We start from the raw sequence: 24778 nt of genomic DNA, 5'->3' as shown, positions 1-24778 counted from the left end.
TAATAGTTTAGTTTCTTATAGAGCTCCTGGTCAGTAATAGTTTAGTTTCTTATAGAGCTCCTGGTCAGTAATAGTTTAGTTTCTTATAGAGCTCCTGGTCAGTAATAGTTTAGTTTCTTATAGAGCTCCTGGTCAGTAATAGTTTAGTGTCTTATAGAGCTCCTGGTCAGTAATAGTTTAGTTTCTTATAGAGCTCCTGGTCAGTAATAGTTTAGTTTCTTATAGAGCTCCTGGTCAGTAATTGTTTAGTTTCTTATAGAGCTCCTGGTCAGTAATAGTTTAGTTTCTTATAGAGCTCCTGGTCAGTAATAGTTTAGTTTCTTATAGAGCTCCTGGTCAGTAATAGTTTAGTTTCTTTTAGAGCTCCTGGTCAGTAATAGTTTAGTTTCTTATAGAGCTCCTGGTCAGTAATAGTTTAGTTTCTTATAGAGCTCCTGGTCAGTAATAGTTTAGTTTCTTATAGAGCTCCTGGTCAGTAATAGTTTAGTTTCTTATAGAGCTCCTGGTCAGTAATAGTTTAGTTTCTTATAGAGCTCCTGGTCAGTAATAGTTTAGTTTCTTATAGAGCTCCTGGTCAGTAATAGTTTAGTTTCTTATAGAGCTCCTGGTCAGTAATAGTTTAGTTTCTTATAGAGCTCCTGGTCAGTAATAGTTTAGTGTCTTATAGAGCTCCTGGTCAGTAATAGTTTAGTTTCTTATAGAGCTCCTGGTCAGTAATAGTTTAGTTTCTTATAGAGCTCCTGGTCAGTAATTGTTTAGTTTCTTATAGAGCTCCTGGTCAGTAATAGTTTAGTTTCTTATAGAGCTCCTGGTCAGTAATAGTTTAGTTTCTTATAGAGCTCCTGGTCAGTAATAGTTTAGTTTCTTTTAGAGCTCCTGGTCAGTAATAGTTTAGTTTCTTATAGAGCTCCTGGTCAGTAATAGTTTAGTTTCTTATAGAGCTCCTGGTCAGTAATAGTTTAGTTTCTTATAGAGCTCCTGGTCAGTAATAGTTTAGTTTCTTATAGAGCTCCTGGTCAGTAATAGTTTAGTTTCTTATAGAGCTCCTGGTCAGTAATAGTTTAGTTTCTTATAGAGCTCCTGGTCAGTAATAGTTTAGTTTCTTATAGAACTCCTGGTCAGTAATAGTTTAGTTTCTTATAGAGCTCCTGGTCAGTAATAGTTTAGTTTCTTATAGAGCTCCTGGTCAGTAATAGTTTAGTTTCTTATAGAGCTCCTGGTCAGTAATAGTTTAGTTTCTTATAGAGCTCCTGGTCAGTAATAGTTGAGTTTCTTATAGGGCTCCTGGTCAGTAATAGTTTAGTTTCTTATAGAGCTCCTGGTCAGTAATTGTTTAGTTTCTTATAGAACTCCTGGTCAGTAATAGTTTAGTTTCTTATAGAGCTCCTGGTCAGTAATAGTTTAGTTTCTCATAGAGCTCCTGGTCAGTAATAGTTTAGTTTCTTATAGAGCTCCTGGTCAGTAATAGTTTAGTTTCTTATAGAGCTCCTGGTCAGTAATAGTTTAGTTTCTTATAGAGCTCCTGGTCAGTAATAGTTTAGTTTCTTATAGAGCTCCTGGTCAGTAATAGTTTAGTTTCTTATAGAGCTCCTGGTCAGTAATAGTTTAGTTTAGGTCAATTTCAATTGTTCTCCTTTTTCCGTTTACCTGAATATATAGTTTGTTTTTCACTGTTAGATTGATGCCTTCTTCACTGTGAGTGAATGTAGTATCCAGAAAGTTATCTAAGAGTGTCTGGATATTTTGGTTACAGGTTGCTTTCTGGTATTCTTCTGTGCTGTTTTGGGCCCATCTGTATGAATTTCTGATGTTGTACAGCTGACTGGGCTGTGAATGTCTGATGTTGTACAGCTTACTGGGCTGTGAATGTCTGATGTTGTACAGCTTACTGGTCTGTGAATGTCTGATGTTGTACAGCTGACTGGGCTGTGAATGTGTGATGTTGTACAGCTTACTGGGCTGTGAATGTCTGATGTTGTACAGCTGACTGGGCTGTGAATGTGTGATGTTGTACAGCTTACTGGTCTGTGAATGTCTGATGTTGTACAGCTTACTGGGCTGTGAATGTCTGATGTTGTACAGCTGACTGGGCTGTGAATGTGTGATGTTGTACAGCTTACTGGTCTGTGAATGTCTGATGTTGTACAGCTTACTGGGCTGTGAATGTCTGATGTTGTACAGCTGACTGGGCTGTGAATGTCTGATGTTGTACAGCTTACTGGGCTGTGAATGTCTGATGTTGTACAGCTGACTGGGCTGTGAATGTCTGTTGTACAGCTTACTGGGCTGTGATTGTGTGGTTGTTTCCATGTCTGTTCTTTTGAGGAACAACGTAATTTGGCTGTGATCAGACAGAGGTGTTCACTGTCAAGCGACAGTGAATGAGCTGGGAGAGAAAGGGTCAATGTCTGTAATCATATGGTCTGTGGCCAAGAGGTGAGCAGTAGGTGAATCTCCCCAAAGAGTCCCCCCGTAACCTACCATTGACAAAGTACAGACCCAGGCTTCTACAGAGCTGCAACAGATCCCTTCTGTTGTTGTTGACGGTGCTGTCACTGTTTCTATGGGGGAGATGAAGACAGTTAGAGACACTATGGCCTGTAATAAAGCTGTCCCCTCGTGTGCTCGTTAGATCAGGTAGTGTTCCTGTGCGCGCATTTGTGTCCACACAGATGAGCACATTTCCCTGGGACTGGAAATGACATGTCTCTTCCTCAAGGGTGGGGGAGATCTCCTCTGAGTAATATGGGGATTCTGAGGGAGGAGATCTCCTCTGAGTAATATGGGGAGAGATCTCCTCTGAGTATTATGGGGATTCTGAGGGGGGAGATCTCCTCTGAGTATTATGGGGATTCTGAGGGGAGAGATCTCCTCTGAGTATTATGGGGATTCTGAGGGGGGGGGGGGGGAGATCTCCTCTGAGTAATGTGGGGATTCTGAGGGAGGGGGGGAGATCTCCTCTGAGTAATATGGGGATTCTGAGGGGGGAGATCTCCTCTGAGTATTATGGGGATTCTGAGGGGGGGGGGGGGGGAGAGATCTCCTCTGAGTAATGTGGGGATTCTGAGGGAGGGGGGGAGATCTCCTCTGAGTAATATGGGGATTCTGAGGGGGGAGATCTCCTCTGAGTAATATGGGGATTCTGAGGGGGGAGATCTCCTCTGAGTAATATGGGGATTCTGAGGGGGGGGGGGGGGGGGGAGATCTCCTCTGAGTATTATGGGGATTCTGAGGGGGGAGATCTCCTCTGAATATTATGGGGATTCTGAGGGGAGAAATCTCCTCTGAGTATTATGGGGATTCTGAGGGGGGGGGGGGGGGAGAGATCTCCTCTGAGTAATGTGGGGATTCTGAGGGAGGGGGGAGATCTCCTCTGAGTAATATGGGGATTCTGAGGGGGGAGATCTCCTCTGAGTAATATGGGGATTCTGAGGGGGGAGATCTCCTCTGAGTAATATGGGGATTCTGAGGGGGGACATATATTGCGCAAAGTAACACGTCTTTTTCTGTCAGTACAAGTTATTTTTTCAATTAGATGTTGTAGTTCGGATTTGTACCAAATGATCAGTCCTCCAGAGTCTCTGCCTCTATTGACAGTGCTAAACTCTTCAGTCCAAAGGTTGATGAGTTTAGGCCCTGAATGTTCCACATGCTGACTGATAGGTTGATGAGTTTAGGCCCTGAATGTTCCACATGCTGACTGATAGGTTGATGAGTTTAGGCCCTGAATGTTCCACATGCTGACTGATAGGTTGATGAGTTTAGGCCCTGAATGTTCCACATGCTGACTGATAGGTTGATGAGTTTAGGCCCTGAATGTTCCACATGCTAACTGATAGGTTGATGAGTTTAGGCCCTGAATGTTCCACATGATAACTGATAGGTTGGTGAGTTTAGGCCCTGAATGTTCCACATGCTCACTGATAGGTTGATGAGTTTAGGCCCTGAATGTTCCACATGCTGACTGTGTGTGTGTGTGTGTGTGTGTGTGTGTGTGTGTGTGCATGCGTCCGTGTGTGTTTAGTGCAGTTTAGTGCAGATGTATTGGAGGAGCTGTTTAATCTCACTTAATCCTACAGGGTTCTCCTGTCCTCGGACGACCTCTGCGTAGCTGCGCTGGTCCTGCTGTTGGGCCCTGTGGAGTGGAGGAGGGCCAGTTCTGGGCCGTGGGGCTTCCTCTCTGGTCTGGTAGGGGTGGTGGTCTGGTGCGGGGTAGTAGGCTGTGCCCGGTCCAGTCTGGCTAAGCCGGTGGAAGTGGTGATGCTTTCGTGGTGGGTGGGGTCTGTGGGGTGCGCTGGGTCTGGTGTGGCATTGAGGGGGCCTGGGGCTCCTTGGTGGTGCAGTGGTCTGGTAGGGGTCTCTCTCTCTCTCTCCTCTCTCTCTCCTCTCTCTCTCTCTTCTCTCCTCTCTCTCTCTCTCCTCTATCTCTCTCTCCTCTCTCTCTCCTCTCTCTCCATCTTTCACCATTCATATGTAAAACTGCCAGTGTGATTGCTTCAAAGGGATTCATGTATTCTAATGAAAAAGGGGGAAGTGTAATGAACTGAACAAGATGAGACAGAAGCCCCGTTTATACCTGGTTCTAACATGCGTCTGTTGTCCTGATGTTGTCCACATTCTGATTGTGCCCACATTTGTCGACAGGTCATAAAATGCATTGTTAACTGATTGTGATTAGATATTCCTGACCACCTCTGGAGGTAGTCGAAAATGCACCATGTACGGACATCCTTGAAGTGTAAACAAATCCGGACCAGGAAAGTGTATACATTTGGCAAAACGTCACGGTTGTCTCACCCTCTCAAAAAACAATCCCACTGGCCGGTTGAATTAAGATCATGGTCTTCGTTAGAAGCCTAGAGCATAGTGGCATAGATGCCACTGTCACATACCGCAGGAAAATAAAGACAAGAGCATAGTGGCATAGATGTCACTGTCCCATACCGCAGGAAAATAAAGACAAGAGCATAGTGGCATAGATGCCACTGTCCCATACAGCAGGAAAATAAAGATATTTATGAAGAGATCGTTTCCCGTTCCAATGTACCTTTAGATCAAGGTATAATGTGGAGACACATTTATTATTACCAAAAAGCAGGCAGTGTTTCATAATATTAGATACAGGTTGTTCTAATTGGTCTCTTTCTCCCTCCCTCCATCCTTATCCTTCTCCCTACATCACCCCCCTCCCTCCCTCCCTTCATCTTCCTCTTCCTTCTGTACTTCCCTCCCTCCCTCCCTCCCTCCCTCCATCCTTATCCTTCTCCCTACATCACCCCCCTCCCTCCCTCCCTTCATCTTCCTCTTCCTTCTGTACTTCCCTCCCTCCCTCCATCTCCATCCTTCCCTCCCTCCCTCCTTATCCTTCTCCCTACATCACCCCCCTCCCTCCCTTCATCTTCCTCTTCCTTCTGTACTTCCCTCTTCCCCTCCCGCCCTCCCTCCCTCCCGTCATCTTCCCCCTCCCTCCCTCCCTCCCTCCCATCATCTTCCCCTTCCTTCTGTACTTCCCTCCCTCCCTCCCTCCCGTCATCTTCCCCTTCCTTCCGTACTTCCCTCCCTCCCTCCCTCCCTCCCTCCCTCCCATCATCTTCCCCTTCCTTCTGTACCTACCTCCCTCCCTCCCTCCCTCCCATCATCTTCCCCTTCCTTCTGTACTTCCCTCCCTCCCTCCCTCCCGTCATCTTCCTCTTCCTTCTATACTTCCCTCTTCCCCTCCCTCCCTCCATCTTCCCATCCTCTCTTTTTCTGTCTTTCTCCTCTCTGGTTCTCTCCCAGAGCGGGAGTCATTGCGACAGCAGTATGCCCAGGACACTAAGATGGGCTTTGTGATCAATGCCATCTACTCCATGGCCTATGGGCTCCATAACATGCAGCGCTCACTGTGCCCAGGCTATCAGGTGGGTGCTACTGGACTGGAATAAAGACAACCTACTGTCACTATTATTGTTGATATAGGATGGTGAGGATGAGGATGATGGTGAGGATGATGAGGATGGTGAGGATGAAGAGGATGATAATGTTGATGATGATAGTGATAATGGTGATGATGATGATTGTGATCCAGGGGCTGTGTGATGCCATGCGACCAATAGATGGCGCTACACTGCTGGACTTCCTGATGAAGACCAACTTCACAGGCGTGTCTGGAGAGGGCATCCTGTTTGACGAGAACGGAGACTCACCTGGCCGGTACGTGTACAGTGCCTTGCGAAAGTATTCGGCCCCCTTGAACTTTGCGACCTTTTGCCACATTTCAGGCTTCAAACATAAAGATATAAAACTGTATTTTTTTGTGAAGAATCAACAACAAGTGGGACACAATCTTGCAATCTTACAACATGCAATTCGAACATCTCATTACAAAATCATGGGCATTAATATGAAGTTGGTCCCCCCTTTGCTGCTATAACAGCCTCCACTCTTCTGGGAAAGTTTTCCACAAGATGTTGGAACATTGCTGCGGGGGACTTGCTTCCATTCAGCCACATGAGTAATAGTGAGGTCGGGCACTGATGTTGGGAGATTAGGCTTGCAGTCGGTGTTCCAATTCATCCCAAAGCTGTTCGATGGGGTTGAGGTCAGGGTTCTATGCAGGCTAGTCAAGTTCTTCCACACCGATCTCGACAAACCATTTATTGTATGGACCTTGCATTGTGCACGGGGCATTGTCATGCGGAAGCAGGAAAGGGCCTTTCCCAAACTGTTGACACAAAGTTGGAAGCACAGAATCATCTAGAATGTCATTGTATGCTGAAGCATTAAGATTTCCCTTCACTGGAACTAAGGGGCCCGCACCATGAAAAACAGCCCTAGAACATTATGCCTCCTCCACCAAACTTTACAGTTGGCACTATGCATTCGGGCAGGTAGTGTTCTCTTGGCATCCGCCAAACCCAGATTTTTCCGTTGGACTGCCAGACGGTGAAGCGTTATTCATCACTCCAGAGAAAGTGTTTCCACTGCTCCAGAGTCCAATGGGAGCTTTACACCACTCCAGCCGACGCTTGGCATTGTGCATTGTGATCTTAGGCTTGTGTGCGGCTGCCAGGTCATGGAAACCCATTTCATGAAGCTTCTGATGAACAGTTCTTGTGCTGATGTTGCTTCCAGAGGCAGTTTGAAACTCGGTAGTGAGTGTTGCAACTGAGGACAAACCATTTTTACTCACTGCGCGATTCAGCACTCGGCGGTCTCGTAATGTGAGCTTGTGTGGCCTACCACTTCGCGGCTGAGCCGTTGCTGCTCCTACACATTTCCACTTCACAATAACAGCACTTACAGTTGACCGGGGCAGCTCTAACAGGGCAAAAATTTGACGAACTGACTTGTTGGAAAGGTGGCATCCTATGACGGTGCCACACTGAAAGTCAGTGGCAGTAAGACCATTCTATTGCCAATGATTGTCTATGGAGATTGCATGGCTGTGTGCTCAATTTTATACACCTGTCAGCAACCGGTGTCGATGAAGTAGCCAAATCCACTCATTTGAAGGGTTGGGCTAACCTTAACCCACATACTAACCTTAACCCACATACTAACCTTAACCCACATACTTTTAGATATACAGTGTATCTCTGTACCTTAGTATGTATGTTTCAATAGTATCAGAGGCACTGACTCACTGTGTGTGTGTGTGTGTGTGTGTGTGTCAGATATGAGATCATGAACTTTAAGAAGATGGGCAAGGACTACTATGACTATATTAACGTAGGGAGCTGGGACAACAGTGGGCTGAAGATCGATGACGATGAAATCTGGGCCAGCAAGGACACCATCATCAAATCAGTCTGCAGCGAACCCTGTGACAAGGGACAGATAAAGGTGACACACACACACACACACACCCACACATCAAATATATGCACCCACACGTTTCCACACACACACATCCCTACAAACACATCCTGTGTATGCTCTGGGGGGAGGGAGGCTGGCAATGACAAGGACCCTTCCAGATTATCTCTGTTGATGTCTGATTGGTGTATTCTATCTAAGATAGTATTTCTGCAGCATTCTGATTGGTGTGTTTTTCCTGAGCTGATGAGGTTGTGTCCTCCAGGTGATCCGTAAAGGAGAGGTGAGCTGCTGCTGGACCTGCACTCCCTGTAAGGAGAATGAGTTTGTGTTTGATGAGTACACCTGCCGAGCCTGTGACCTGGGCTCCTGGCCCACCTTCCACCTCACAGGTGAGACGCACGTGCACACCCCCCCCCACGCACACACACACACATACACACACGGGGTGTATGGATTGCCCTCTTTGCTCTTGGAAGTCTCCTCTAAATTAACCTTTCTGATCTCCCCATCCCGGAGCCGGGATCGTGAATACAGACTCAAGCTCATTACCATAACGCAACGTTAACTATTCATGAAAATCGCAAATGAAATGAAATAAATATGCTAGCTCTCAAGCTTAGCCTTTTGTTAACAACACTGTCATCTCAGATTTTCAAAATATGCTTCTCAACCATTGCAAAACAAGCATTTGTGTAACAGTATTGATGGCTAACGTAGCATTTAGCATTAGCATTCAGCTGGCAACATTTACACAAAAAAACAGAAAAGCATTCAAATAAAATAATTTACCTTTGAAGAACTTCAGATGTTTTCAATGAGGAGACTCTCAGATAGCAAATGTTCAGTTTTTCCTGAAAGATTATTTGTTTAGGACAAATCGCTCCGTTTTCTGCGTCACGTTTAGCTATGAAAAAACCCCTGTATCCAGGATTGTGTAAATCTATCAGCAAGCTCATTAGCATAACACAACGTTAACTATTTATGAAAATCGCAAATGAAATGAAATAAATATGCCATCTCTCAAGCTTAGCCTTTTGTAAACAACACTGTCATCTCAGATTTTCAAAATATGCTTCTCAACCATAGGAAAACAATCATTTGTGTAAAAGTAGCTAGCTAGCGTTAGCATTTCGCGTTAGCATTTAGCGTTAGCATTAGCGTTAGCATCCAGCACGCAACATTAACAAAAACATAAAAGCCTTCAAATAAAATCATTTACCTTTGAAGAACTTCTGATGTTTTCAATGAGGATACTCTCAGTTAGATAGCAGATGCTCAGTTTTTCCAAAAAGATTCCTTGTGTATTAGAAATAGCTCCGTTTTATACATCACATTTGGCTACCAAAAAAAATCAGAAAATTCAGTCCTCAAAACGCGAACTTTTTTCCAAATTAACTCCATAATATCGACTGAAAACATGGCAAACGTTGTTTAGAATCAATCATCAAGGTGTTTTTCACATATCTCTTCATTGATACATCGTTCTTGGACACATGCTTTCTCCCCTGAATCAAATGGTAAAGTAGAAGCAGCTGGCAATTGCGCACCGAATTCGACGCAGGACACCAGGCGGACACTTGGAAAATGTAGTCTCTTATGGTCAATCTTCCAATGATATGCCTACAAATACATCACAATGCTGCTAAGACCTTGGGCGAACGACAGAAAGTGTAGGCTCATTCGTTGCGCAATCACAGCCATATAAGGAGAGAATGGAAAACAGAGCTTCAGAAATTCTGCTAATTCCTGGGTGATGCATCATCATGGTTTCGCCTGTAGAATGAGTTCTGGGGCACTTACAGACAAAATCTTTGCAGATTCTGAAACTTCAGAGTGTTTTCTTTCCAGAACTGTCAAGAATATGCATAGTCGAGCATCTTTTCGTGACAAAATATCGCGCTTAAAACGGGAACGTTTTTTATCCAAAAATGAAATAGCGCCCCTAGAGCTCTAACTGGTTTAATCTCTTATCAGATGCCCTCACACAGATTGATTCATTCACACATCCTGGAAACACACACACACACAAACGCACAAAAACGCACAAACACATACAAATGCACAAACGCACACAAATAAATGAAAGGGTGACATCCACATAATGTTTTTTTTATTGTACAATTTACCATATCTCCTTCAGAGGAGCTTTTGTTGACTGCAAAGAGGTCATGTTCTTTCAGCAGCACTTTTAAATGTTTTGTGATTTTATATGTGTGTATGTTTGGTCAGTCACAACATAAATGGAATTTAGTAGAGAATTGATTGTCTGATACTCCTCAGCATGGTGTCCTATTACAGCCTAATGGATGTTAGCTATCTTCTAAGTTAATACCGAGAGACTATCACACACACACACACACACACACACACATACACACACACTGAAAATGTTTTCCCTGAATCTGTACTATTTCCATAGAAGCAGCTAATTATCCTTCCTCCTCTCCCACTCTTCCCCTCTCCAGATCCCCTCCCCCCTCCTCTTCTTCATTTGACACAGGCATGGTCACCACTGTACTAATTATTCTGTATCGAGGGCAATTTTCTATGCAAATGTATTTTTCTGGAGCTGTGGATATTGTTCTGCAATGCATTCGACTGCTCATCATTATACAGCTGCTAGCCAGCCAGTGCCAATGTTTAAAACATGAGCCCAACGCTTCACAGCTGTGAACACAGAGAGAAGAGAGCGCTCTTGTTTAGCAGCTATAGAAGAGTCATTCCATCAGGACAATAAGAGGGACTGTGGTTCCCGGCAGCACTGTAAATACTGTGATGACGATGTGTAAACAAACTGTAATTCATGTTCCACTGGCAGCAGCCATTTTAATTTACCTCTCAAACTCACTCCTGCATTATTGAAGGGCCAGAGAGAGAGACAGAAAGAGAGAGAGACAGAAAGAGAGAGAGAGACAGTGAGAGAGAGAGAGACAGAAAGAGAGAGACAGTGAGAGAGAGAGAGAGACAGAAAGAGAGAGACAGTGAGAGAGAGACAGTGAGAGAGAGAGAGCGAGACAGAAAGCGAGAGAGAGAGACAGTAAGAGAGAGAGATACAGTGAGAGAGAGAGAGACAGAAAGAGAGAGACAGTGAGAGAGAGAGAGACAGTGAGAGAGAGAGAGCGAGACAGAAAGCGAGAGAGAGAGACAGTGAGAGAGAGAGATACAGTGAGAGAGAGAGAGAGAGACAGTGAGAGAAAGCTTTGACTATGTACAGACTCAGTGAGCATAGCCTTGCTATTGAGAAAGGCCACCGTAGGCAGACATGGCTCTCAAGAGAAGACAGGCTATGTGCTCACTGCCCACAAAATGAGGTGGAAACTGAGCTGCACTTCCTAACCTCCTGCCCAATGTATGACCATATTAGAGAGACATATTTCCCTCAGATTACACAGATCCACAAAGAATTCGAAAACAAATCCAATTTTGATAAACTCCCATATCTACTGGGTGAAATACCACAGTGTGACATCACAGCAGCAAGATTTGTGACCCGTTGCCACGAGAAAAGGGCAACCAGTGAAGAACAAACACCATTGTAAATACAACCCATATTTATGCTTATTTATTTTATCTTGTGTCCTTTAACCATTTGTACATTGTTAAAACACTGTATATAATATGACATTTGTAATGTCTTTATTGTTTTGAAACTTGTGTGTGTGTAATGTTTACTGTTAATTTTTATTGTTTATTTCACTTTATATATTCACTTTATATATTATCTACCTCACTTGCTTTGGCAATGTTAACACGTTTCCCATGCCAATAAAGCCCTTGAATTGAATTGAATTGAGAGACAGAACGAGAGAGAGAGACAGTGAGAGAGAGAGAGAAACAGTGAGAGATAGAGACAGAACGAGAGAGAGACAGAAAGAGAGAGAGAGACAGTGAGAGAGAGAGAGACAGAAAGAGAGAGAGAGACAGTGAGAGAGAGACAGTGAGAGAGATAAAGCCCTTGAATTGAATTGAGAGAGAGAGAGCGAGAGAGACAGAGAGAGAGAGAGAGAGACAGTGAGAGAGAGAGAGAGACAGAACGAGAGAGAGACAGAGAGAGAGACAGTGAGAGAGAGAGAGAGACAGAACGAGAGAGAGACAGAAAGAGAGAGAGATAGTTGTAAGAATGTTGTAAGAATGTATTGAATTGGATTGAAGAATGGAGCAGGGGAATAACAAGGCCTCAATAGAAAGTTCCTGAGTGACTGTAAATTTGAGTTGAATTTAACTTTAGTAAACAGCGTCTTCCAGAGTTAGTTCATTCTCTTAATGGTAACTCCACTCCCATTCAGCAATTAGACCTTTTTTGCCTCTAAACTTAACTACTTCACTGATGAATTAAACTCTATAGACTGTGTTAAAAGGTAGAGCCGTTAAATGACTTCATCTATTTTAACGGCAGTGTTCTGTCTGGTTTGGCGTCCCTGGTGTTCTGTGTCAGACTGAGCGAACATTACGCCATCTAATTAGAACTGTCCCTTTAATTAATGAGACTTATCTCACAGCCCAGGAGAGGTGGGCGGAGGGAGGGAGGGAGGGAGGGAGGGAGGGAGGGAGGGAGAGACCAAAAACGCATCAATGCTGTTTGTAATTTAACTTCTCACTTTCTCTTTCTCTCTCCACCTCCTCCCCCCTCCAGGCTGTGACCCTATCCCAGTGGAGTACCTGCGCTGGGGGGACCCAGAGCCCATCGCTGCTGTGGTCTTTGCATGTCTGGGACTTTGTGCCACATTCTTCGTCACCTCCATCTTCATCAGGTAACAACTTGTAGATTTCAACATAGTAAATGTGAAATTCTATTTCATATTCTGACTTTTGTGATTTTAAATCTTACTCTGTTGATTGATTTATTGGTAAAAGATGCACTGGGTACATACACCCCAGGAGATAACACGTTAAAACAATTCCACTGGGTACATACACCCCAGAAGATAACACGTTAAAACAATTCCACTGGGTACATACACCCCAGGAGATAACACGTTAAAACAATTCCACTGGGTACATACACCCCAGGAGATAACACGTTAAAACAATTCCACTGGGTACATACACCCCAGGAGATAACACGTTAAAACAATTCCACTGGGTACATACACCCCAGGAGATAACACGTTAAAACAATTCCACTGGGTACATACACCCCAGGAGATAACACGTTAAAACAATTCCACTGGGTACATACACCCCAGGAGATAACACGTTAAAACAATTCCACTGGGTACATACACCCCAGGAGATAACACGTTAAAACAATTCCACTGGGTACATACACCCTGGGAGATAACACGTTAAAACAATTCCACTGGGTACATACACCCCAGGAGATAACACGTTAAAACAATTCCACTGGGTACATACACCCCAGGAGATAACACGTTAAAACAATTCCACTGGGTACATACACCCAGGAGATAACACGTTAAAACAATTCCACTGGGTACATACACCCCAGGAGATAACACGTTAAAACAATTCCACTGGGTACATACACCCCGGGGGATAACACGTTAAAACAATTCCACTGGGTACATACACCCCAGGAGATAACACGTTAAAACAATTCCACTGGGTACATACACCCCGGGAGATAACACGTTAAAATAATTCCACTGGGTACATACACCTCAGGAGATAACCCATTAAAGTGTTTCCACTGGGATTGTTTCAATATGTCATTTTAATTGTAAGTTAGTATATTTGCTATACGGTTCTAAAATGTGTGTACCTGTGGGTGTAGGTTCCGGGACACTCCAGTGGTGAAGTCGTCTAGTCGAGAGCTGTGTTACATCATCCTGGCTGGGATCTGTCTGGGTTATCTGTGTACCTTCAGTCTCATCGCCAAGCCCCATGCTGCACACTGCTACCTACAGAGACTGGGCATAGGCCTGTCACCTGCCATGAGCTACTCTGCCCTGGTCACCAAGGTACATCATCAAGCCCCTCTTTACCTTGATTCTTTCACCTACCATGTCCTTGTACATCTAGACATAAGGATCTCACAAACAGACTGTGTTTAACGTCACTATTTCAGATTTCCCCCCTCTCCCCCTATGAAGTCTATTTATTAATTAATTCTCTCTGTGTTGTTGTTGTTGCAGACTAACCGTATCCTGGCTGTGTTGTTGTTGCAGACTAACTGTATCGCCCGTATCCTGGCTGTGTTGTTGTTGTTGTTGCAGACTAACCGTATCGCCCGTATCCTGGCTGTGTTGTTGTTGCAGACTAACCGTATCCTGGTTGTGTTGTTGTTGTTGTTGCAGACTAACCGTATAGCCCGTATCCTGGCTGGCAGTAAGAAGAAGATCTGTACAAAGAAGCCCAGGTTCATGTCTGCATGTGCCCAGCTCATCATCGCCTCTCTACTCATCCTGCTACAGCTGGGCATCATAGTGGCTCTCTTCCTCATGGAACCCCCACAGGTAGGCTGTGCCCACTGTGTGTGCCCACTGTGTGTGTGTGTGTGTGTGTGTGTGTGTTTACAGTACGTACATGCTGACACTGTGTCACGGATCCCTCTGGAACTTTCATTGCGCACACCTGGCCCCTATTCCCACTGATTGTGTTTGTATATAAGCTCAGCAAAAAAAGAAACGCCCTCTCACTGTCAACTGCATTTATGTTGGAGCAGGGGAGTAACAAACTGGGAACAAAAAGGGAGTAAACTTAACGTGTAAATATTTGTATAAACATAACAAGATTCAACAACTGAGACATAAACTGAACAAGTTCCACAGACATGTGACTAACAGAAATGGAATAATGTGTCCCTGAACAAAGCGGTCAGTATCTGGTGTGGCCACCAGCTGCATTAAGTACGGCAGTGCATCTCCTCCTCATGGACTGCACCAGATGTGCCAATTCTTGCTGTGAGATGTTACCCCACTCTTCCACCAAGGCACCTGCAAGTTCCCGGACATTTCTGGGGGGAATGGCCCTAGACCTCACCCTCCGATCCAACAGGTCCCAGACCTGCTCAATGTGATTGAGATCCAGGCTCTTCGCTGGCCATGGCAGAACATTGACATTCCTGTCTTGCAGGAAATCACACACAGAACGAACAGTATGGCTGGTGGCATTGATATGCTGGAGGGTCATGTCAGGATGAGCCTGCAGGAAGGGTACCACATGAGGGAGGAGGATTCCTTCCCTGTAACGCACAGCATTGAGATTGCCTGCAATGACAACAAGCTCAGTCCGATGATACTGTGACACACCGCCCCAGACCATGACGGACCCTCCACCTACAAATCGATCCCGCTCCAGAGTACAGGCCTCTGTGTAACGCTCATTCCTTCGACGATAAACGCGAATCCGACCATCACCCCCTGGTGAGACGAAACCGCGACTTATCAGTGAAGAGCACTTTTTGCCAGTCCTGTCTGGTCCAACGACGGTGGGTTTGTGGCCATAGGCATGTTGTTGCCGGTGATGTCTGGTTAGGATCTGCCTAACAACAGGCCTACAAGCCCTCAGTCCAGCCTCTCTCAGCCTGTTGAGGACAGTCTGAGCACAAATGGAGGGATTGTGCGTTCCTGGTGTAACTCGGGCAGTTGTTGTTGCCATCCTGTACCTGTGATCTGCCACTGCGAGGACGATCAGCTGTCCGTCATGTCTCCTTGTAGCGCTGTCTTAGGCGTCTCACAGTTCGGACATGGCAATTTATTTCCCCTGCCACATCTGCTGTCCTCATGCCTCCTTGCAGCATGCCTAAGGCACGTTCACACAGATGAACAGGGACCCTGGCCACATCTGCTGTCCTCATGCCTCCTTGCAGCATGCCTAAGGCACATTCACACAGATGAGCAGGGACCCTGGCCACATCTGCTGTCCTCATGCCTCCCTGCAGCATGCCTAAGGCACGTTCACACAGATGAGCAGGGACCCTGGCCACATCTGCTGTCCTCATGCCTCCTTGCAGCCTGCCTAAGGCATGTTCACACAGATGAACAGGGACCCTGGGCATCTTTCTTTTGGCGTTTTTCAAAGTCAGTAGAAAGGCCTCTTTAGTGTCCTAAGTTTTCATAACTGCGACCTTAATTGCCTACCCTCTGTAAGCTGTTAGTGTCTTAATGACCGTTCCACAGGTGCATGTTCATTAATTGTTTATTGTTCATTGAACATGCATGGGAAACAGTGTTTAAATCCTCTACAATGAAGATCTGTGAAGTTATTTTGATATTTACGAATTATCTTTGAAAGACAGGGTCCTGAAAAAGGGACGTTTATTTTTTTGCTGAGTTTATGTGCCCTTTATTCACTATGGTGCTGTTATTGTTACAATGTCCGTTGGTATGTGTGAGTACCTGTGCTGTGTGTTTTGGGCTTTCCTGCCCTTGTGGATTGCACAGATGATTGCGGGTCTCGTCCCGTGTGATAATCATTGTGCGCTAGTGTTATTTATTCGAGGTACTCCTCGCTCTTTTGTTTGAGTTTCAACCCTGTGTTTTTGTATAGTGCTTGTTTGGTCTTCGCCCCGTGCCTTTACATAGCACGCCGTAATTTGGGTAAAATAAAAAACCCTATTACGCATTCCTGCGCCTGTCTCCCGATCCTTCATGCCAACGTGACACACTGATGGCTTTACTACCTGCAGGTGATCCACGACTACCCCAGCATCCGGCAGGTCAACCTCATCTGTTACACCACCAACCTGGGCGTGGTGGCGCCACTGGGTTACAATGGCCTGCTGATCCTGAGCTGCACCTTCTACGCCTTCAAGACGCGTAACGTCCCAGCCAACTTCAACGAGGCCAAGTACATCGCCTTCACCATGTACACCACCTGTATCATCTGGCTGGCCTTCGTGCCCATCTACTTTGGTTCCAACTACAAGATCATCACCATGTGCTTCAGCGTCAGCCTCAGTGCCACTGTGGCGCTCTGCTGCATGTTCGCACCCAAGGTAAGACACACAACACTAGAGATAGAAAGTGGAGCCAAACTAACTTCAGCTTTAACAACAAAGGAGTTTGACTGAGGACCTTGAAAAGTAATGTTTTTTGGAAGATTGTGTTTGGTTATAAGGTTATTTATTTGTATTGTATTTATTTATTTTAAGGGGGTAGATCAGCTTTAATATTGCTGGTAGATTGTAGCTTCCATCAATGTAATTGACTGCATCACTTCCAATCCCCCACATATATATTTTTTGCAAATATACAGTTAAAATTGGAAGTTTACATACACTTAGGTTAGAGTCATTAAAACTCGTTTTTCAAACACTTCACAAATTTCTTTATAACAAACTATAGTTTTGGCGTGTCGGTTAGGACATCTACTTTGTGCATGACACAAGTCATTTTTCTAACAATTGTTTACAGACAGATTATTTCACTTATCATTCACTGTATCACAATTCCAGTGGGTCAGAGGTTTACATACACTAAGTTGATTGTGCCTTTAAACAGCTTGGAAAATTCCAGAAAATGTCATGGCTTTAGAAGCTTCTGATAGGCTAATTGACATCATCAAGGCCTACCTTCAAACTTAGTACATATTTGCTTGATATCATGAGAAAATCAAAAGAAATCAGCCAAGACCTCAGAAAAAAATTGTACACCTCCACAAGTCTGGTTCATCCTTGGGAACCATTTCCAAATACCTGAAGGTACCACGTTCATCTGTACAAACAATAGCACGCAAGTATAAACACCACGGGACCACGCAGTGGTCATACTGCTCAGGAAGGAGATGCGTTCTATCTCCTAGAGATTAACGTACTTTGGTGCGAAAAGTGCTAATCAATCCCAGAACAACAGCAAAGGACCTTGTGCAGATGCTGGAGGAAACAGGTACAAAAGTATCTATATCCACAGTAAAACGAGTCCTACATTGACATATCCTGAAAGGCCGCTCAGCAAGGAAGAAGCCACTGCTCCAAAATCGCCATAAAAAAGCCAGACTACTGTTTGCAACTGCACATGGGGACAAAGATCATACTTTTTGAAGAAATGTTCTCTACTCTGATGAAACAAAAATAAAACTATTAGGCCATAATGACCATCGTTATGTTTGGAGGAAAAAGGGGGAGGATGGCAAGCTGAAGAACACCATCCCAACTGTGAAGCACGGGGGTGGCAGCATCATGTTGTGGGGGTGCTTTGCTGCAGGAGGGACTGACTGGTGAACTTCACAAAATAAATGGCATCATGAGGAGAAAAATTATGTGGATATATTGAAGCAACATCTCAAGACATCAGTCAGGAAGTTAAAGCTTGGTCGCAAATGGGTCTTCCAAATGGCATACTTTGAAAGTTGTGGCAAAATGGCTTAAGGACAACATAGTCAAGGTATTGGAGTGGCCATCACAAAGCCCCGACCTCAATCCTATAGAACATTTGTGGGCAGAACTGAAAAGGCGTGTGCAAACAAAGAGGCCTACAAACCTGACTCAGTTACACCAGCTCTGTCAAGAGGAATGGGCCAACATTCACCCAACTTATTGTGGGAAGCTTGTGGAAGGCTACCCGAAACGTTTGACCCAAGTTAAATAATTTCAAGGCAATGCTACCAAATACTAATTGAGTGTATTTGGGAATGTGAGGAAATAAATAAAAGCTGAAATAAATCATTCTCTCTACTATTATTCTGACATTTCACATTCTTAAAATAAAGTGGTGATCCTAACTGACCTAAGACAGGAAATTTTCACTAGGATGAAATGTCAGTAATTGTGAGCAACTGCGTTTAAATATTTTTGGCTAAGGTGTATGTAAACTTCCGACTTCAACTGTATATACATACACTACCGTTCAAAAGTTTGGGGTCACTTAGAAATGTCCTTGTTTTTGAAAGAAAAGCAAAATTTTTGGTCCATTAAAATAACATCAAAAAGAGGTACAGTGTAGACATTGTTAATGTTGTAAATGACTATTGTAGCTGGAAACAGCTTATTTTTAATGGAATATCTACATAGGCGTACAGAGGCCCATTATCAGCAACCATCACTCCTTTGTTCCAATGCTATTCCAAGTTGATCATTTTAAAAGGCTAATTGATCATTAGAAAACCCTTTTGCAATTATGTTAGCACAGCTGAAAACTGTTCTCATTAAAGAAGCAATAAAACTGGCCTTCTTTAGACTAGTTGAGTATCTGGAGCATCAGTATTTGTGGGTTCGATTAAAGGCTCAAAATGGCCAGAAACAAAGACCTTTCTGAAACTCGTCAGTCTATTCTTGTTCTGAGAAATGAAGGCTATTCCATGCGAGGAATTGCCAAGAAACTGAAGATCTCGTACAACGCAGTGTACTACTCCCTTCACAGAACAGTGCAAACAGGCTCTAACCAGAATAGAAAGAGGAGTGGGAGGTGCACAACTGAGCAAGAGGACAAGTACATTAGAGTGTCTAGTTTGAGAAACAGACGCCTCACAAGTCCTCAACTGGCAGCTTCATTAATTAGTACCCGCAAAACACCAGTCTCAACGTCAACAGTGAAGAGGCGACTCCGGGATGCTGGCCTTATAGACAGAGTTGCAAAGAAAAATCCATATCTCAGACTGGCCAATAAAAATAAAATATTAAGATGGGCAAAAGAACACAGACACTGGACAGAGGAACTCTGCCAAGAACGCCAGCATCCCTGGCGTCGCCTCTTCACTGTTGACGTTGAGACTGGTGTTTTGCGGGTACTATTTAATGAAGCTGCCATTTGAGGACTTGTTTCTGATGTCCATTCGGTTTGATTTATATTTGCCATATCTTTCAAACTGTGCTCTTTAACAAAAACGTATTGGTAATAAGGGGTTTGTGAAGGGTTATAATAGTGTTATGTAGTGCCTAGTGTGCTGTCTATGCTTATGAAGGGTTATGAAGCTCTTCGGTCTGTCTCTCTTTCTCTCTCCAGGTGTATATCATCCTGGCCAAGCCGGAGCGTAACGTGCGCAGTGCCTTCACTACGAGCACGGTAGTACGCATGCATGTGGGCGATGGGAAGTCCTCCTCGGCCGCCAGCCGCTCCTCCAGCCTGGCCAACCTCTGGAGACGACGTGGCTCCGCCGGAGAGACACTCAGGTGTGTGTGTGTGTGTGTGTCGCAGGGAATACATAGAGATGCTGTAAAGGCTGTTTGGGATCACACAGGAGGTAGAGTTTAGCTGAGGAATGTTTCAGAGATCGGTGCTGGGTCACTGCTCGCTAAGTGAATCTCATTTGAGGGCTGTTTCAGTAACAGCCTTTTTAGTGCAGGGCCATTTCAATGAAGGCCATCTGAGTCAATGCTTCCCCAGCCGCTGTGAGTCTGTCTCTCTCTGTCTCTCTCTGTCTGACCTGAGTCCGACCCGCATACCTGATAATGCAGACCACTTTCCAGGAGAAGGAGAGAGTGGGGAGAGAGAGAGAGAGAGGGGGGGGGACAGAGAGAGAGAGAGAGGGGGAGAGAGAGAGTGATGGAGAGAGGGGGAGGGAGAGAGAGAGGGGAGAGAGAGAGAAGGGGGACAGAGAGAGAGGGGTGGAGAAAGAGAGAGAGATGGAGAGAGGGGGAGGGAGAGAGAGAGAGGGGAGAGAGAGAAGGGGAGGGAGAGAGAGAGAGAGAAAGGGGAGTGTGAGAGAAGGGAGAGAGAGAGGGAGGGAGAGAGAGGGCAGTAGGGAGAGAGAGAAAGAGGAGAGAGAGAGGAAGATAAAAAAAACAATTGGAAGAGGATGGGCTAAAGGCCAAGCTCTCCATCTCTAATGGGACAACCACGTGACCAAGCTCTCCATCTCTAATGGAAAACCCATGTGACCAAGCTCTCCATCTCTAATGGAAAACCCATGTGACCAAGCTCTCCATCTCTAATGGAACAACCATGTGACCAAGCTCTCCATCTCTAATGGAACAACCATGTGACCAAGCTCTCCATCTCTAATGGGACAACCATGTGACCAAGCTCTCCATCTCTAATGGGACAACCACATGACCAAGCTCTCCATCTCTAATGGAACAACCATGTGACCAAGCTCTCCATCTCTAATGGGACAACCATGTGACCAAGCTCTCCATCTCTAATGGGACAACCATGTGACCAAGCTCTCCATCTCTAATGGGACAACCATGTGACCAAGCTCTCCATCTCTAATGGGACAACCATGTGACCAAGCTCTCCATCTCTAATGGGACAACCACGTGACCAAGCTCTCCATCTCTAATGGGACAACCACGTGACCAAGCTCTCCATCTCTAATGGGACAACCACGTGACCAAGCTCTCCATCTCTAATGGGACAACCACGTGACCAAGCTCTCCATCTCTAATGGGACAACCATGTGTCCAAGCTCTCCATCTCTAATGGGACAACCATGTGACCAAGCTCTCCATCTCTAATGGGACAACCATGTGACCAAGCTCTCCATCTCTAATGGGACAACCATGTGACCAAGCTCTCCATCTCTAATGGGACAACCATGTGACCAAGCTCTCCATCTCTAATGGGACAACCATGTGACCAAGCTCTCCATCTCTAATGGGTCAACCACGTGACCAAGCTCTCCATCTCTAATGGGACAACCATGTGACCAAGCTCTCCATCTCTAATGGGACAACCACGTGACCAAGCTCTCCATCTCTAATGGAACAACCACGTGACCAAGCTCTCCATCTCTAATGGGACAACCATGTGACCAAGCTCTCCATCTCTAATGGGACAACCACGTGACCAAGCTCTCCATCTCTAATGGGACAACCATGTGACCAAGCTCTCCATCTCTAATGGGACAACCACGTGACCAAGCTCTCCATCTCTAATGGGACAACCACGTGACCAAGCTCTCCATCTCTAATGGGACAACCATGTGACCAAGCTCTCCATCTCTAATAGAACAACCATGTGACCAAGCTCTCCGTCTCTAATGGAACAACCATGTGACCAAGCTCTCCATCTCTAATAGAACAACCATGTGACCAAGCTCTCCATCTCTAATGGAAAACCCACGTGACCAAGCTCTCCATCTCTAATGGAACAACCATGTGACCAAGCTCTCCATCTCTAATGGAACAACCATGTGACCAAGCTCTCCATCTCTAATGGAACAACCACGTGACCAGCCATATGAAATGACAACATGCTGCTCCACAGAGTCAAAAGGAAAAGAGAAAAAGACAGTCTCTTTAGTCAGCTGGTTACGGTCTCGTTTGCCAAGACTACAACCAGACCAGTATAAGATGTGGTCCCATGTGGCTCAGTTGGTACAACATGGCATTTGCAACACAAAGATTATGGGTTTGATTCTCACGAGGGACCAGTATGAGAAAATGTATGGAAAATGTATGGAAAATGTATGGAAAATGTATGCACGCACTACGATAAAATGTCAAATGTGTCAGAAACATTCCTATTTCCGGCTCTTTCTCCCCCTGTTGTCTGTGTGCTGAGGTTATATGAGTCCTCCCATAGCAGCATGATTTAATCAGACGCTCCATCATAGATTAATCACACTAATTAACCTGACAATTGGGAGAGAGAAGAGATGGAGGGGAGGAATAGAGAAAATGGTTTCTACACTGATATGGACCAGCTGAAACACACTTATTTAATTTCCTGTTTTCACTTCCTGTTTCCTGTCTCTACAGCTCCAATGGAAAGTCAGTATCTTGGGCCCAGACGGAGCGGGGTTCCCGTGGAAACCACCTGTGGCAGCGCCTGTCGTTCCACATCAAGAGGAAGGAGAATAACCAGACAGCTGTCATCAAGCCCTTCTCCAAGACCCCAGAGGGGCGCTACAGTGGGGGTGCTGACCTGCTCCCCCATATGCCCTTGCCCTCCCTATCCCACTCCCACTCTGATGCAGACAAGACTCTGTATGAACTCACAGAGGCAGAGGAGAGATACCCTGAGGAGAGATACCCAATCACCTACCGGCCTCAGACCCCTTCACCAATCAGCACTGTCAGCCAGCGCATGCATGGGGCGGGACTAAGGGATGAGCCACTTGTCATGGGCGTACCAAGCTACCTGACCGGGGGTTCTGTCGGCGGGGGCGATGTGTGTGACAGTTCTCTGATGGATCAGATCAGCTGCGTGGTTAACCGTTTCACTGCCAACATCAGCGAGCTCAACAGCATGATGCTCTCCCCGTCTCCCACACACTCACACACACACTCTCACACACACGCCCACACACACACCCTGACGCCCTCCCACCATGCAGACCCCTTCATCCTCCCCCGGGAGATCCCCCTCCCCCCCACCATGACCACATACGCTGACGTCCAGCCCATCCCCCCTGTAGAGTCCAACGTAGGTGGATGCGCCTGCCTCGCTCACCCCCTGCCTCACTCTCCTCACCGTCTCCCTCACCCTCAGCCTCACCCCCTGCCTCACCCTCATCCCCTGCCTCACTCCCCTCACCGTTTCCCTCAGCCTCAGCCTCACCCTCACCCCCTGCCTCACCCTCAGGCCTCCCCATCTCCAGTGCGACACCTCACTGCGGGGGCGGGGTCCCCTTTAAGGAGGGCAGAGCTGGAAGAGGAGCTAATGAATCTGACCCCGCCCTCGCCCTTCCGTGATTCGCTGGGGTCGGGCAGTGGCTCCCCAGTCTCAGAGTCCACCCTGTGTCTGCCCCCGCCCTCGTCCCCTCCGCCCAAATACGAAATGCTGACCCTGAGAAACTACAGCCAGAGCTCTTCCTCACTGTGAGAGAAGGATGAGAGGAGATGAGGAGAAGAGGAGGAGAGTGAAAGGACAGAGACGGAGAGGGGGGCAGAGAAAGAACAGTCTCTTGGGGGAGAAAATGGAGATGGCTGCCTTGTGATAGCGGGAGAACGAGAGAAGATTGGCCAGATCCTCCGAGAGGTGAAAGCCCTGTTAGATGGAGCGACAGGAACAGGACACATAATCGTGTGATGTCATTGGACGGTGACCTGCAGTGTTTGTGTTTACATGTGTTCAGTTAGCAGCGAGGTGAAGTATAATAAAGTATAATGAAGTATAATTTAGGCATCCAAAGCGAGAACAAGGACTACAAAAAAATACTTTAGCGTTCTGGTGTTCAAAAGTTTGGCCGTAAGTCTCTCCTTAGAGGTGTGTTTGGTCTTTCTTTTGGTAGTGGCCTTAAACTAAAACGGCTGTCAACTAATTAGAGATGTTTATTGTGGTAGGGGGCACCTGCATAGACACAAGTGGACCTACTGAGTGTCTAAGAACCTCTAACCTCACAGGACTGACCAGCTGCTGCCATGGACACATGGAATAACTATAAGGGCTGGGCAGAGCAGCTATGTCCACTGGCGCCCCAGCACACACACACACACACACACACACACACACACACACACACACACACACACACACACACACACACACACACACACACACACACACACACACACACGTGCATATTGGCTGATGTGGGGAAAAGTGTAAATACAAAAAGATCTTGGATGGAATCTAAATATCAGATGCTTCTGTTTATACATACCATGTATAGTATGAGATACTGAACAACTGTCTTAGTATTGTTTTTCTCTCCCTCTCTCTCTCTCTCTTTCTCTCTCTCTCGTTCTTCCCCCCTCTCTTCCTCTCTCCCTCTCTCTCTCTCTCTCTCGTTCTTCCCCCCTCTCTTCCTCTCTCCCTCTCTCTCTCTCGCTCTCTCTCTCTCTCTCTCTCTCTCTCTCTCTCGTTCTTCCCCCCTCTCTTCCTCTCTCCCTCTCTCTCTCTCGCTCTCTCTCTCTCTCTCTCTCTCTCGTTCTTCCCCCCTCTCTTCCTCTCTCCCTCTCTCTCTCTCTCTCTCTCTCTGTGTTTCTTTGATATTTGAGGTCTTTTGGACAATTATTTACTTCAGAAGTTTGAATGTATAATATTTTCTACATGATTCCTGAAGCTTTGGGACCAAACATTCCACACCTCTGTGTCTGTGATTCTGAGGAGGCATTCTACTAAACTAACCAGTATTGAACAGTTATACAGTAGTCAGTAACGTGCTAGAAAACTATCCTGATTCAAGTAGTAAAATCAATCAATCAAACTGAAGTGAACTAGACATGCAGGCAATGTTCCCTCAAACAAAT

General features: G+C 45.6%; 1 protein-coding gene across 1 annotated transcript in view; it reads left to right on the top strand.

Annotated features, from left to right (window-relative positions):
* LOC110503210 (metabotropic glutamate receptor 5) overlaps window positions 1–24029 on the top strand; it is a 131712-nt gene extending 107683 nt beyond the window's left edge. The window contains exons 8-17 of the mRNA XM_036961649.1: window positions 5779–5900; window positions 6068–6192; window positions 7656–7824; window positions 8063–8189; window positions 12434–12551; window positions 13535–13721; window positions 14058–14216; window positions 16391–16699; window positions 19644–19810; window positions 22343–24029. Of these exons, the coding sequence (XP_036817544.1) occupies window positions 5779–5900; window positions 6068–6192; window positions 7656–7824; window positions 8063–8189; window positions 12434–12551; window positions 13535–13721; window positions 14058–14216; window positions 16391–16699; window positions 19644–19810; window positions 22343–23408 (2549 nt within the window). The 3' untranslated portion in view covers window positions 23409–24029. The remainder of the gene's footprint in view (window positions 1–5778; window positions 5901–6067; window positions 6193–7655; window positions 7825–8062; window positions 8190–12433; window positions 12552–13534; window positions 13722–14057; window positions 14217–16390; window positions 16700–19643; window positions 19811–22342) is intronic.
* The last annotated feature ends 749 nt before the right edge of the window (window positions 24030–24778 follow it).

Source organism: Oncorhynchus mykiss, chromosome 24, assembly GCF_013265735.2.
Source record: "Oncorhynchus mykiss isolate Arlee chromosome 24, USDA_OmykA_1.1, whole genome shotgun sequence".
Lineage (NCBI taxonomy): Eukaryota > Metazoa > Chordata > Actinopteri > Salmoniformes > Salmonidae > Oncorhynchus > Oncorhynchus mykiss.
This window is presented reverse-complemented; position numbering and strand designations above follow the sequence as displayed.